We start from the raw sequence: 14,691 nt of genomic DNA, 5'->3' as shown, positions 1-14,691 counted from the left end.
CAGTCTTCACCATTACTCCAAATCACTCCCACTTGGCTTGTCTGGACCACATACAACTCAATAATGAATACTATTAGACCAAACCACATCTGCCCTGCTCTTTCTAACCTCCTTTTCTCTTTTTTTCACTTGATTCTTCTGCTTGATATTTTCCAAATCCTGCATGCCAAGCTGTCTTGGGCGGGAGCCTTTTGGGTCTGCTCCCAAGCACAGAGCATGAAATACCAAAATACAAAACAAAGAGCATCTAAAAAATAATACTTTGCTAAGACTGATATATTTATTGAGGGATCTCAAAATGTATGCAAGTGTAAACTAATATCATTCTACATTATTGGAAAATGTGAAGTCGAAGTGTTTTGCATTGTGCTTTGGCCATGTGGTAAATTCTAAGCAGAATGAAGTTTCTGCTCCTTTTGCATATTTCTGAGGAAGCTCTATCTGGGACAGAATTTAGCATTGGGATTTACATCATCTTAGCCACTGTAACAATTTCTACATTTTTCTCATATTTCAGGCTTGGCCTCTTATGACAAGTATCTTCCCAAAGTAAGTGTGCAGTTTGTGTTTTCTATTAATCAGCAAAATGCACAGTTTTCTGCTGCATCTTCTGTCTCCGGAATTGTTATACAACTGCATTAAAGTCACAGCCCTCAGTCCATGGTTGAGCCTCATCTAAGCCTAGGGCAAGATTATTATAGTGCCCTTTGGAGTCTATCTTGGTAGGTTTCGCTGGCATCAAGTACCGAAGGTTCTTCCAAAATCTGGAATTCACAGGAAGGGATTTATCCTTTTCCCACTTCACAACCCTCTTTGATGGTAAGAGAGATAATGATTCTGGCAAGAAATTGTAGTCACTTATAGGCATATATTCAATTAATATGATCTTAGTTTTTCTTTCAACTAGGGCTTTATGAAGTCCGCTCTCAAGTTCGTATATGGCTCTGTCAGAAACGTAGTTCTGGCTCAGTATAATGATTAATCTTCGGCTTTTGTCAATGAATGAATGGATATCATCAACAATTGCTGCAAATTAAAGATAAACGTGTTATTAAACTAAATTGAAAGAGTAGACACTGAATCAACTTATCCTTTAACAATCACTCATGTACCAAAAATGATCCCCTTAAAAACTGACAGCATGTAAGCATCCTGTCCCTATGAATAGGTTAATATGCATTACAGATTAAGAGTTTGCAGAAATGAGCTCAGCTATGGTCAAAGCTTGTTCTCTGGAGCAGACAAAAGCCTGCAGACAAAAGCCTAATACAATATCCAGCTGCCCTAGACAGCTGTCTGTCAGTAGTCACATCATGACAGCAGAATTCATTTTTCCTCCAACCAGACATCTCTTTGCTTTTTGGTGATAGATACCACTGGAGTGCTTCCACAGAAAGTGACCAACAGCAACCTCTCTCCAAAGATTCATTAAGCCTCAGGATACTCCTTCCTTTACGTCACTGAATGCCCAAATTTACTGCCAGTAATCCAAGGTTGAGAAGACTAGCATGTAATGGCAAAATGTATTTCAACTGGTTTACATTCCTGGCTTTTGTCATGTCAGTTGATGAATGAACTCAAATGGTGACACCCTCCAAACATCCATACACTGAGCTGAATCCTCATGCACAACTTGCTGCACTTGCTTCAACACCATGGGACAAGGTCTACAGAGACCAGACATCTAGAAAGCATGCCTTGTAAGGAAAAGCAAAGCAAACTGCATGAGTAACCTAAAGAAGAGAGAAACTTAGAAAAGAAGGAGGCTGACAAGTGTATGTCAACACACCGAAGGTTCCTGTAACTAGAGGGAAATACTTTTTTTTTGTTTCCGTATTCACAATGGTTCAGACCGGAGAAAATGAAATAAGCTAAAAATATTGCAAGGAAATAAGCTAAAACTATTGAAAGAATCAGACTGAACACTTCAGAAAGCATTTTTTTAATACCTAAGGCGAGAGGGTAACTAGAAAAAAATGGCTTGGACGAACTCTGGGACCTCTTTGAGTTAGAAAAATGTCAGGAATGCGTACGAATGATGAGACTCATTGTTTTTAACAATTATATCCTATTCCTCAACTAGATCTTTGCACTAGATGGAACCCCACAGTATTTTTTTTCCAACATCTGCAAAAGGCCCTCTATCCATAGGTGATTTAAAGAAGCCGAATTGCACATTCTGATTTCTATTTCATTATGACACAAATTACATTCACAAAATGGTTTCAATCACCACACTGAAGATACAGCAAACATGCAAGTTACCTGCGAATAACTAGTGCCAGAGACACCAACTGTTCTGTGCAATAAATGTGAGTTCATTCATAGGAACCTGCTTTCAGTAAAAGCAGAGCAAGAGCACTATAACTGTGAAACATCTGACATCATCTCTCTTCTCACCTTAACTTCCTCCCTGACAGATTTTTCACCTGTTCATCTTGGTTCTGTGCAATTAAAGATATGTATGTGTGTATGTGTATATGGATTCATAAGTATTTCTATAAAATGTATACATACAAACTTTGCATGCATGTTGTCTAGATTAAATAAAAAATGCAGCATTTCAATGCACAACACATTTGACAAAAATCCTTCTAACCACAGACTTTTACCTTTGTGTGAAAAAGATGTGCCTATTTAATGAAAAAAATATTCAATACACTTACCTCCTCCAGGGGATATATCCCTCTCAAATATACACAACTTGTACCCAAAGTTTTCTTCTAATATCATGGGTAATATCTTCAAAGCAAATTCTCTCTCTTCTTCAGTAGGTGAAATGCAATCTTTCAGGTAAGACACAAATGCATCATATACCTTTCCATCTGGAAAGAAATCACCAGTTGTTGTCTTGTTAGCAAACATTAAAAATACAATATCTGATGCACCATTCTGGTTTTCAAAGTTATTGTTTCAGTAGCAATCTAGAAACTCCTGCTCTTTCCTTTGGTACTCCAAACAGTCTTCAAACAACAACAAAAAATCCTGAAAAATTTTAAATTTGATACAACAGATTCTGATTTTATTTGGCAAATATTTCAAAATAACATATCCTTTCTACTTAGAGGTGGTTTTTTTAAAAAATCAGATTCATTTAACCAGTTAAAGTCACATCTGTGATCAAGTTCTGCCTCAACATGAGGAGAAACTTCTTTACTGTGAGAGTGACAGAGTACTGGCACAGGCTGCCCAGAGAGGTTGTGGAGTCTCCTTCTCTGGAGACTTTCAAAATGCACTTGGACACGTTCCTGTGTGGCCAGGAAGCATACCTTCACTTGCTCCTTAAGTGAAGGTTGCAGTGATACTGCCTGGTAAGATACTAATAGTGTGCTCTCCTTAAGTGCATTTAGTGACAAACCCACAAATTGCAATGACCTCTTTGGTCAAGGAAGCATTTTAAACTTCACCTCGCTGAAGAGCATCAGTGAGGTGAAACCAGATTTCTGCCAACCTGCCAGAATGATCATCCTCTTTACAGATTGATAATTGTAAACTTCTCCACCTTCATCAACTTTTGTGATGAAGAATACAGCCAAACAGAGTGCATCTGAACAGAATCTGTAACTTGCACTACCTGCTCTAGAGGCAGGTTCTTCACTTTATCTGCTGTTACTGCCCCAGGTGTTTAACAAACTCACTTTAGCACCTGACCATCAAGTTCTCTTTTACATAGTCTTTGCTGTTTCTACTCACAAAACTCCTGGACTGACTGTCTCTTCCTCAAAGATCATTGCTCTGTAGAACCTACCAGAAACTATTTTTTAATCAACACACTTATTTCAATGTCAACATTGGCCAAGTCGTACCATCATCAGTGTCATCTCTTCTGCTTATGTTCCTGTAGAATAGAACTAAGTCGACTCTAAACATCACACAGACAAACACTGCAGCTACAGCAACACATGAAAATAATATAGCAAGGACCATTCCTATTGTAAACATGTGCATAGGCAGATCTCGGGTGTTCCCTGTAAAACAGAAACACAAGAAATTATAACCATAACAAAGAGTATTATATGACAAGGTTATTGTATCCAATACTGATGGAATCTTAAAATCATTCCCCAAGAAGTCATAATGTTGATGTGAATCCTTTCCTGCTAATAATTCAAACACATAGACATGCCATTTGACCTGAAATGGGGAAGAACTACAGAACATGGATTACTCTAAAACCTGGAGAAACAATCTTGCACTTGTTCACACGTCCTCCACACAGATAAAGGAACTGTATGCCAGGTCAAGACTGACATTACAGATTCTCATGGATATGTAGCATCCCAAACTGACGGTCACTCACTTCTGTGATGAGTTTTCTTCAAGTTCTTTATTATTTCCTGTTATTCTCTGCATTTCACCCCTCCCTCAGTCCATCTGTAACAGTCTTTAACCTCTCTGAACAATATTGTTGCTTTTTCTTTTACCTCTAGTCTCTTTCAGGCTTCCCCCGCTTTAACTATTATTCTGTTATCTTTGTCTTTTTTGATCCAAATAAAGAGTTTAAACCTTAAATCTCTGTGATGTGTTTATGAAGGCACTGTAAAGTCTCTCCTGCTGTAGTCTGTATTTCACCTGCTTTTTTATATGCATTGTGTTTAGTCTATTTTCACATATTTCCACCTTGTAAAGCTTGGAAAGGTCTGAGAGAGATGGAAAACAAGAAGGAAACGCCCATTTGCCATGAATTTCCAGGCTGTCTGGACTATAAACATGAAGTATTACTATATGGTAGAGGACAGCTTTCCATAACTAGAACGATAGAGTCCCTGACAAGAGATAAACCACCAGCCAGAACATTTCAGGCATTATCAAGAATATAAAAGATTGACCTTTCCAGGGGAGAAAAAAAAAAAAAAGAGAAGAAGAAAAAAATCCACACCACCACAAAAACAACCCAAACATCAGATTTTCATTTTAGAAAAAGCTGTTTCATAACCAAAGAGACCCAAACAACAGACTCTGGGCTGCACCAAGCTTCGGTTAGTTAACCCCTGTGATCCCACCAATCTGATGAGTAGGAGAGCACAGGGAACACTCTGTCATAGGGTCTGATCAAGCGCTACCAAGGGATCTGTCAGCCAGAGCATTGCACAGCCTCCCCAGCTGTGTCCACAGCAGCAGCGTTTGAACCCTGGAGCCCTCACACAGCTGCTCTAGCAGATGTAGCAGCAACCCCTGCTGTCCCTGCCTCGGAGAAGGAGAATTCACCCAGGGAGTTGTTAGGTCCAACACTAGAGAGATCAGGGCCTTCATAAGCACAGAGCCACGTTTGGAGAGAAGTTCTGAGATCAGTTCTTGTGGCTCAGAAGACTGGCATAACTCACAGTTATATGCAAGATGTATAATTGATAGATTATACCATACCTTTCTTCAGTTTCACTATTTTTATTTGTGTTCTTTCATCAGTTTGCAACACGCAGGTGAAATTATGGTGCATGTCCTCATCTGTTACTTTTTTTATCCGTAGTAGCCTTGTGACATAGAACTTGTTTCCCAACCTGCAGCAAAGAATGGTGTTAGCAACACAATCTTTACAGAAACCTACAATCAGCTGAGAGGTAGATTTCAAGGAAAAGGTTCTAAGCCTTCTCAGCCTCAGGCTGAAGTCTTACTGAATTTCCAGTTCCACAAAGTCCAGGACATTATCACATACAAACAAAAACGCAGTATTTTCAAGAAACCTACTGCAATTTTTTGAACTCTTCTTCACATATGGAGGGTTCATCCTCAGGGATATCTGTGCATTTTTCTGGAAATGTTTGATTAATTAACCAGTAGAGGCTGGCGTCTTCTTCCATATAATAACCCAAGTAACCTGTGCAATTGAGTATCTCCTCTTTTCCTAAAAAAACATAACATGGGAAGATCTAGTCAGGAGTAACGTTCACATTCACGATCCAGTAAAATGCCAGCTTACCAGGCAATGTATCCCATGAGCTGTGCTCCTTTCTGGACCTTGTAGGCCCTGCATGATATTTATGATGTTATACCTGCACTGGTGGTGGCTTTGGCAACCTTGCCCAGGGAGGATTCTGTGGCACCCTGTTGCAGATTCAGTCACCCACTGCTTTCTCACAGATAAACCATCACATCCAGCGGATTTTAGTTCTTGATCAGACCATCATGCACCAATGCTTTCCAGTAAGTGAGGCCTGCCCAGGAATTCTCCAAGGGTACATATTACAAATGGACCTCTGAAGATTTATCAGAGTGGATGCTTCCCATTAAAACACGTTAAAGCAGGATCCAGGTGAAGGACTGCCCATCTTAGATTCAGACCGTAGAAATCCAAATCACAGTTGCACAGATTGAAACACAGATCTAAATTTCTAGTATCAGCTGCCTTGCGACTCTTTTTCACTAGACACAGCAGCTATTTTCAGGGAAATATTATAGAACATCATCGAAACGACGACAGGTAGGAAAGACTATGTACGTAGCACATCCAAAATTCCCTTCACTCTCCACCATGCCATCTGTCTCATCACTTAGAAGGTAGTTCAATGACCTTATCAAATGATCTTATCATGGCAGATAAGAGATGGAAGACAGGTTATTCATAATCATTTGATGTTGAACCCTGCTACCTTCTAAGGGATGGGACAAGCACAGCAAGTGGGAAGAATTGTTCGGGGCAGGTGTACTGAAGGAGGTTGGGAGACATGGGGCATCATAGGATTGGGGTACTACCATTGGAAAAAGCATCTACTAACTGGTATTTGTAGGAAGGAGGCAAAATTAGAATTTGAGATTCTAGCTGAGCAAATGAGATACATATATGAGCAACAGAAGAGGTCTGATTTTTTCAGGCTTGGAAAGAAAGGACTGTGTAACCAGATGGGAGAAACCCTCAGGCAGAAGAGAGGAACAAGATGAATAAATTTCTGGTTTTAAAAAGCAGTTACAGCCTCAATCACAAAATCCTGTATCCCGTCCAACACTGTGTAAATTCTACAAATCAGGTTATCTAATCCTCTCCCAGCTAGAAGCATAGTTAAGGTCTTGGGTTTTGACAGTTCAGCCAATTCTTTGCAGCAGTAACAGATCCTCATGTTCACATTGTTAGGACTGCCAGCCCTCACACTTCTCATTTCCCTGCAGAATAAAGTCCTCAATTCCACCAGCTATTAAGAGGATTACTCATTACTGCTGTTTGCTGAACAAACCAGTTATCTTTCACACATCGCTTCCTGGGGTTCTCTATCTACAAAAGAAAGCCATGGAGAGATGATTTATCATCACCGACACTTTTCTTGCTGGTCACAGAAGCAACCTCAGCTTCTCCTTCTGCAAAAGGGTGCATTTAGTGTACATGTGTATCAGTCAGGAAATATACTAGGCAAAACACAACCAGATATAAAGATTTCAGATACAGACTAGTGCAGAGACAGTTCTTAGTCTGATTACACTTAATCAGACCATCAATCTTAAAGAGATCAGAACAAAAGCATATCCACACAGTAGCTACTACAAAGACTGTTGTATTAATTTTGTACCTATTTCTGTTTCAGTTTCTTCATTGCGTCCAACTATCTCCAAAGTTACAGCCTCTGGTGCATCTACAATAAAAAGAAGCATTGCTATTGAAGTAGCAGCTTACTTACATTCTAGCACAGTAAAAATTACACATTTACTTTATTTCTAAAACTAATCACCTACATGCCATTTAATTAATTCCATTTAATGTGGACTCTTGCATTATTAAGTAGTTTAAAACACAATATGCCCTGCTGAATTTTTTCGTATGTATATCTGTTCAGCACACAACTTACAGTAGTTGGAAAGACTCTTCCTCAGAAATCTTAGTAAGTTTGCATGACTTACAACAGCTAGTTTTGAAAAAAATAAAACTGCAGGGACAACATATTAAATTTCCAAAATTGGTAATATGTCATATAAACTTCTTAAGCTGCTTTTTTATTTTAGAAATTACTGTGAAATCATTCAGATTGCTGTATTTGATCACACTTGTATGTATTTATTAAATGAGAATTGTAATTAAAAATCTCTGTAGTGAAGAGAAACAAATAGCATGTTTCAAAATTTTAGAATGCTTTCTTACCTTCTACTACCAGCTTAATTGTATTTGTGCTGTAATATATCTTTCCTTCATGACTGATTAAAATTTTACAGGTATATATCCCAGAGTGCTGCACTGTCAAGGTTTTAAAATCCAGTTCCCTCCCTGTTTCATTTTCATAGTTCTTACAGTCCTGCATCAATAAAGAGAGAAAATACTATTCTGTAGTAAACACACATTCAAAACTTTGAAGAAGTTAAAAATTATTTTTCAGATTGTCGCTATCACTCTTTCTCTGTCTCAACGACATTTACCTGGCCCAGAAGATGTGGGGGCCCAATTTTGAGTCACGGCCACTTAAATGCAACATTTGAACATTTAACCTATTAGAATCTGAGAGCACTGAAACTCTGAATAAGCATCTGAATATGAAAATGCTGCATCAGAAATTTATTTTTTTCCAAACAGTAGTTTGGATATTTAAGTGTCACCTGCTTGTGGCCAAAAGGTTTTTGGACTTATGAGGACCTTTCACATTAAAGCAAAATGCCTCAGTAGTAGGAAAAGTGAACATTTCAGAAGGTAACAAGAGTTGGACTCACATTTGCTCACTCTCCCTGTCCTCCAAAACAAACTGGTTTGTTGTGGGGGGTTTTTTTATATTCATAGTGCAGCAAAGTGAAATATCCTTTGAAAACAGCAATATTTGATTCTGGTTTGAATTACCTTAGATCAAGAAGGAAAATGATCACTGCTGGAACTTGTCCAAGGAATGGACAATTCCTGAACAGATATGCTTACTATCAGGCTTTCTTTTTTACGGATATGCTTACTATCAGGCATGTGTGACCATCCCTGTTTTATCTCAGCTTAGAGTGTCATAGGGAGGCTTTGAAAATGTTCACCCAACTGAGTGCCAAAGGATATTTAGATTCAGGGATGGCTCTTTCATCTGTCTCACGCAGTATCAGGCATTAAAGTATTAGGCATCAGTATACTCAGGTTAGCCATGAGAGAGGTCAGTCTGGGGTATGTATGGTCCTTTACTGAGGACAACATATCCCCCTACGGCCCTACCCATCAATGGTCCTATGCACCCAGGTCCTGAAGGACGAGGAAGCGGGGCTGTGGCTCATTCTGCCACGCAGAATCCAGATGCCCATACTTAAGCTGCCAAAATCCCTTCCTGAAACTGACTCAACATGGAGCAAGGAGGGTCCGTTAATCCAGCCAGGATGCCTGAGAGGAATAAGGCAATGCACAGGGGCAGGATGGAAGAAAGCTGTTTGGGACTCTTCATCTAATGGCTGAGCGCAACACACAACAGCTACAGGTGCTTACACAGCTGTCATCTGTGCTCTGGCAAAAGCCTCCAGAGAGACTAATGATTTGTCTAAAATGAACGGAACTGGATCTTTTACATATTTTGTAAAAAGTGTTCAGAAAGAGCAAAATTTAAAAGTTTGCGATTATTTCACAAGAACATGCCAATTGTAAAACAAACATCTGGGCACCTCATTTTGTGTCAGGATAATATCTGTACCAGCAAAGCAGCCGCTAGCTAAACCAGCTGTTGGCTAAATCAGAAAACAAGCATGCACATCAGATCTTTTACCATCCCAAAATACCACTTTATTAATAAAAGCTTCCTTTTGTATATCTGCCCATTTTTTTCCCTATTAACCTGACAAATTAAGGCTTTAAAAGGTTTGTAGGTGCTTTTTAAAAATTTGTTTGTAATCCACTTTTTCTGCAATCAGGTATTCTGTTTCTATAGGTTATGATTTGAGTGACACCGTTTCGATAATTACCTTGTACCATGTTATGCTGTCATTTTCATTGACAGACAAATCACTGCATTTCAGTGAATGACCAGTTCCAGCATGTCCAATTTCTGTAGTTAAATGATTTTTGTTAAAACAGCTGCTTTTATTTCTTTCAAGTACATTCAAGGTCCACTTTTGTTTTGTGAAATTTTGGTTTCCATCGCTGTAAAAAAGAAATTAGCAAAATCAGATTTAGGACATTTTTAAAGGACTGTAGCTTAATGAATTACACAATAAAATAAAAAGAATTTCTCTAACACATCTGTTACGTTAAAAGTAAATCTACAGTGACCTAATTATTTATATTCCCCTTTATTACTTTTCCACCCCAAAATACGTGTTATTTGTCATAACAAAAGAGGTTATCTAAACTAAACCACCTATCGCAACATTTAACAACACCGTTATATCCATGAAATGTGGCAATATATGCTATATGGATCAGAACAAGGATGCAGCAGTCTGCGGCATCATATATAGTTACGAATGAGCAGAAAAGAGTTTTAGGAGCTTGAATCAGCTAATGATTTAGCAGGTTTAATCCCCTATGCATAGCTAAGGTTTAAAATAGCAACTGGGAAAATATGCTTGTAAAATATGTCAAAATTAGGACGGGCAAATCCACTATTGTTCTAAAAGCAACATTATTCATTGTTTGATACTGTGGAGATAGTCACCAACATTTTTGGAAATATTTCTACACTACACAAGTCTCATGAATTACAGAATCACTTACGGATTCAAGAATGTCTGCAAAGCAAGGCATTTTGGAAAGGATTCATGTCCTTGTCTTTCACTGCACTGATCAGAGATCTACAGCAGCTGTCCACCCCAAGTTGACTGTAAAAGCCAGGGACTGCTTCTTCTAAATTAGAGTCATCATTTCCCATGCAGTATCTCTAAAAGATCAGGTGAATATGCTCAAAATAATCTCTTCTGAATATCTAGGAGCTGACCATCACCATTCAGATATCTACTATGTTCTGTCCACATCTTCTTCTAAAGAACCAGATTATAGATGTGAGTTGCTGGATATGTCCAAATGTGTGACTACCAAGGGAAAAGAAGCTGGAGGACTTCTGGCTTAAATTCAGCAAAGCTGGCCTAACTTTGGTAAAGTTAGGGCTTAAGAGAAAGTCGTATGCTGCTGTAAACTAAGGGGTGAGATTCTGCAATTAGTGCATAGAGCTCTCTTTTTTTACTGAACAATTAGGGTCTGAAAAGACAAAAGCAGCAATCATAGAGCACTTCCCTCCAGTGTCAGTCATAGCTTCATAAATATATTTGAATTTTTCTGTCTCCAAGAGGAAGGAAAGGATTTGTTCCCAAAAGAACTGAAACTAGTCAAGAATGATTTCGATGAGAAGGCCTAAGGGGACAAAGCAACTGAAACAGAGAAGTTAGCCTGACTAGTGTACCATCCTAAATAACATTCTTGACTGACATGCCTTTTACAGTGAAAAGGTTCAGAACTGTTAGGACCTCATTTATACAATTAATTTAGACCAAGTTTTGGGTCTTTTTTTTTCAATTTTTAAGCTCCCCAAGCAGATGTATTTACGTATTTTGCTCACTCTGTTCACATTGTAGCTTTTTTTTCAGCGTACACAGGTTCTCCTTGTTCTCCTTACTCGATTGAGACTTTCATTACTCATAATTGCAATTGACTATCTAAATCAAAACATAGTGGTTTGGTTTCTCAATCAGTCAACTGTGGTGTCATAAACAGGAAAAGCCTTATCAAAGCTTTTCCATCAGAGATATACTTGCATGGGTACTCACGGTGGGTGGAGTCCTTCTCACCTATTCTTCAGCATCACATTTACACATGCGAATGAGAGCTATTAAGCACAGTCAGCAGTGGGACCACAGTCAATATTCACCCTTTTAGAGTGCAGTTTATATGACCTATGCTTAGGACCCTATAATATAATCCCCAGAAAGGCCTCTCTCTCTCCCTGACAGAAAATATCCCTAACATAATTTTAGGTGTAGACATAAACATTATTTTCAATTAATTCCATTAGCTGTCACACTAATATCGGAATACTGCTGGTGAGGTAATTACAGATCTAAACATAAAATACTTGTGATTTTACCATCTAGATTCAACAGGTGGAAGAAAAAGATCAATAAAGCCATATGTTCTCCTCCACTCTGTCACTCCACAGAGGCTTTCTGCTATGATCATATTTGGTGAAATCACTTAAACAAATAAGAGGATTTCACCCAAAGTGGATCAAGATATTCCACCTGAGGAGTCAAAATCTGGCATGGAGCAGCAGCATCCTGGAATGTGACAAAAACATGCATATGTGCTCTAAGATGAATTTGGCTTATATATTTTCTACTCATCTGTTGTATTGCGTGATTTTAAAAAAAAAAAAAAGGTGTTGCGTTATATTGTTTAAACTGCTAGATTCTGAGCTGTTATATTTCTATCCTGGTTTTCACTTTCTGAGATTCTTTAGCAATAATTTGTGGGGATCAAAACCATTTCTGGCTTAACAACATTTCATCTCCCCCTGACTAAACCCACCAGGGAGGAACAGAAAATGGAACTTGCCTCCAGGGAGGATACAGGGAAGTGAAAGCCCTTAGAGAATATAAACCAAATTTACTGGGTACATAGCTAGCTCTAAGCCATCCCTTTGCTATTTCACTACAACAAGCCAGTGCTATCTCAATATTTCAATATACTGCAAGAAGTGGTCACTTTGCCTTCCAAATTATAATATTAACGCTAAATGTACGTGTTCCCACTGATTCCAATTGTTCTAAATACATAGAAAAAAATGAGCAGTATTAGGATCTTAAAACTGTGCCATATGCTTATCATGGATCTCTATATTTTAACTTTTTTCAGGAACGTGTAAGTTTCAAGTTTCAAGGTCACCAAGATAGAGCAACCAGATGACCTGCTTTTTTGTATTCTGGTTTTCCATTTGTTAACCACAGGATATAGGCTGAAAAAAAAATATGAATTAGAAATTCTGCCAAAGGTGAGTGACACAGTTTTTCTGCGTACCACTCCCACTACAAGCACACATGAAATCCTTTATTTTCAATAAATGTTGCTGAAGATGGACACACTCAGACTTACAGGCGATGCCTATTCATTTCTGGACTTATACCGTAACCCCACTATACTAACAAACACACAGCAACACAGCAACACACACATGCACAGTCTAGCTATTTATGCTATGTCTTGGTAGGACAATTCTGCTTTAACCAGAAAAATTCTGATTCTTTTCTAAGTCACAAAAAAAAAAAATACACCATAAGTACATTGTTACATCATTTTCACTTCTCACCTCTTGCATATTGTTAGTCAGAACCTTAAAATATTATGTAGAGAAGAGCATAAATCATTATATGCAAAATAATTGGCTTAAAATTAATTATTGCTTCAGTTGTAAATGCTGAATTATAGTTTTGGTGCAAGTTAGTCATAAGAGCTCCATGCAGAAAAATATTGATTTAGTCCTTTAGTCTTTCATGGTGGTCTAGTGAGGATTACCACCAAATAATTGAGGCCCGCCCTTATTTCTCCATTTGATTCATGATCTTCTATAGTGGTAAGAAATCAAAGTCAGTCGTTTCATTTGTCCTTTGAATGGTTCCAAGCACGCAAAAGTTTGTCCAGAAACCAGAGTTTGGCTATGTCACTCTGTTTATTACTTTACTTTACAATTAATTAGACCACTTGGCAGATCTCATAGTGTGAGATCCACTCAACACAGTAAGGAAGAATAAATCTGTTGGAGAAGACAAGCAAATGGTTCCTTTTATTTAGCAGTGGACAGAAGAGTTGCCTATCATTCATTTTGCCTAGGTAATTAATCACAAACCAGCAGAAATGCTACCTGCCTTATCAAAACGTTTGCAGAACCTTTAAAAGGCTGCAGCTTGCTATAGCTATTTGTAAATATTATAGGTCTGCCTGGATGCTTATTGTGAAATAAGGTGGAAAATGACACCGTGGACAATGTAGCTCCTTGCACTCTCCTTTGTGTGGATGCCACGAGCAATACGAAGCAAGCCAAAGAAATTAGCTTCTTCACAGACAGGTGCAAAGGCAAGATGGCTTGTGTACCCACCTGTGAGTGACAGAGTAATTCCCAGAGTCACCGAGTTCAGCGGGCCAAAACTCCAGAAAATTCATTTGGGAAACAATTCTGTGGTTTTCCTTTATCAGTTGCTGCTTTCCAGCATTTTCTTTATACCAATTTATTGTGTATGCTTCCTTCTGAAAGTGTTCTTGCACTGATTTAAGATAACAAAGGAAAAAATATTCCCCTTCTAGCACATCAATGGAGGCACGAAGGGGACACAGCTTCTCTGCAGGGAATGAGGAGAAAGGATATATTAGGAAGCCAATTACTTCTTCATAAAATCTCATAAGCCTATCTTTAAAAGTGATTTGCTGTGCTGTTTTTATATTTTTGCTGGTCTTTTATAAAGCAACTTACTTTCAGCAGAGTGCTTTGGCAGTGTTTACTTATTTCAGTAATACTTACTGGAAAATTTGGTTTTCCAATTCTTTATTCTACCTCACCCAAGTAAAACCAGAAGGTAAATGAGGGTTAAAAAAAAAGAGACAGTTCCCTAAGATTCTTTCACGTGGATCCAACAGTGTCAGAATCAAATAGGCACAAATGGTAGAACTGAGTCTCACTCTGCAGTAAAGCAGCTGTCACAAATGGAAAGGGAAATTCTTCGTACATAGTTTGAATGAAAGCATGGATCCTATGAGTTAACACTTGTGTTTTCTTATTTTCTTAATTTAAACTATGTAGCTAGATTTGAGAGTTGAGAGTAGCCCTGAAGAAAAGGATTTGG

At 38.3% G+C, this 14,691-nt stretch overlaps 1 protein-coding gene across 1 annotated transcript; it reads right to left on the bottom strand.

The window, feature by feature from the left end:
• Positions 1 to 625: 625 nt before the first annotated feature.
• On the bottom strand, positions 626 to 14,190 carry IL18R1 (interleukin 18 receptor 1; the record flags this gene model as incomplete). Its single annotated transcript, XM_009873319.1, has 9 exons — positions 626 to 1,026; positions 2,667 to 2,825; positions 3,807 to 3,968; positions 5,365 to 5,498; positions 5,686 to 5,842; positions 7,497 to 7,559; positions 8,063 to 8,213; positions 9,832 to 10,009; positions 13,950 to 14,190. Coding segments are annotated over 9 exons (1,646 nt in total), but the record flags the coding sequence as incomplete, so codon positions are not given.
• Positions 14,191 to 14,691: the final 501 nt, after the last annotated feature.

Source organism: Apaloderma vittatum, unplaced genomic scaffold (assembly GCF_000703405.1).
Source record: "Apaloderma vittatum isolate BGI_N311 unplaced genomic scaffold, ASM70340v1 scaffold4587, whole genome shotgun sequence".
NCBI classification, from domain to species: domain Eukaryota; kingdom Metazoa; phylum Chordata; class Aves; order Trogoniformes; family Trogonidae; genus Apaloderma; species Apaloderma vittatum.
The sequence above is the reverse complement of the archived record's forward strand: the minus strand, read 5'-3'. Positions and strand labels throughout refer to the sequence as shown.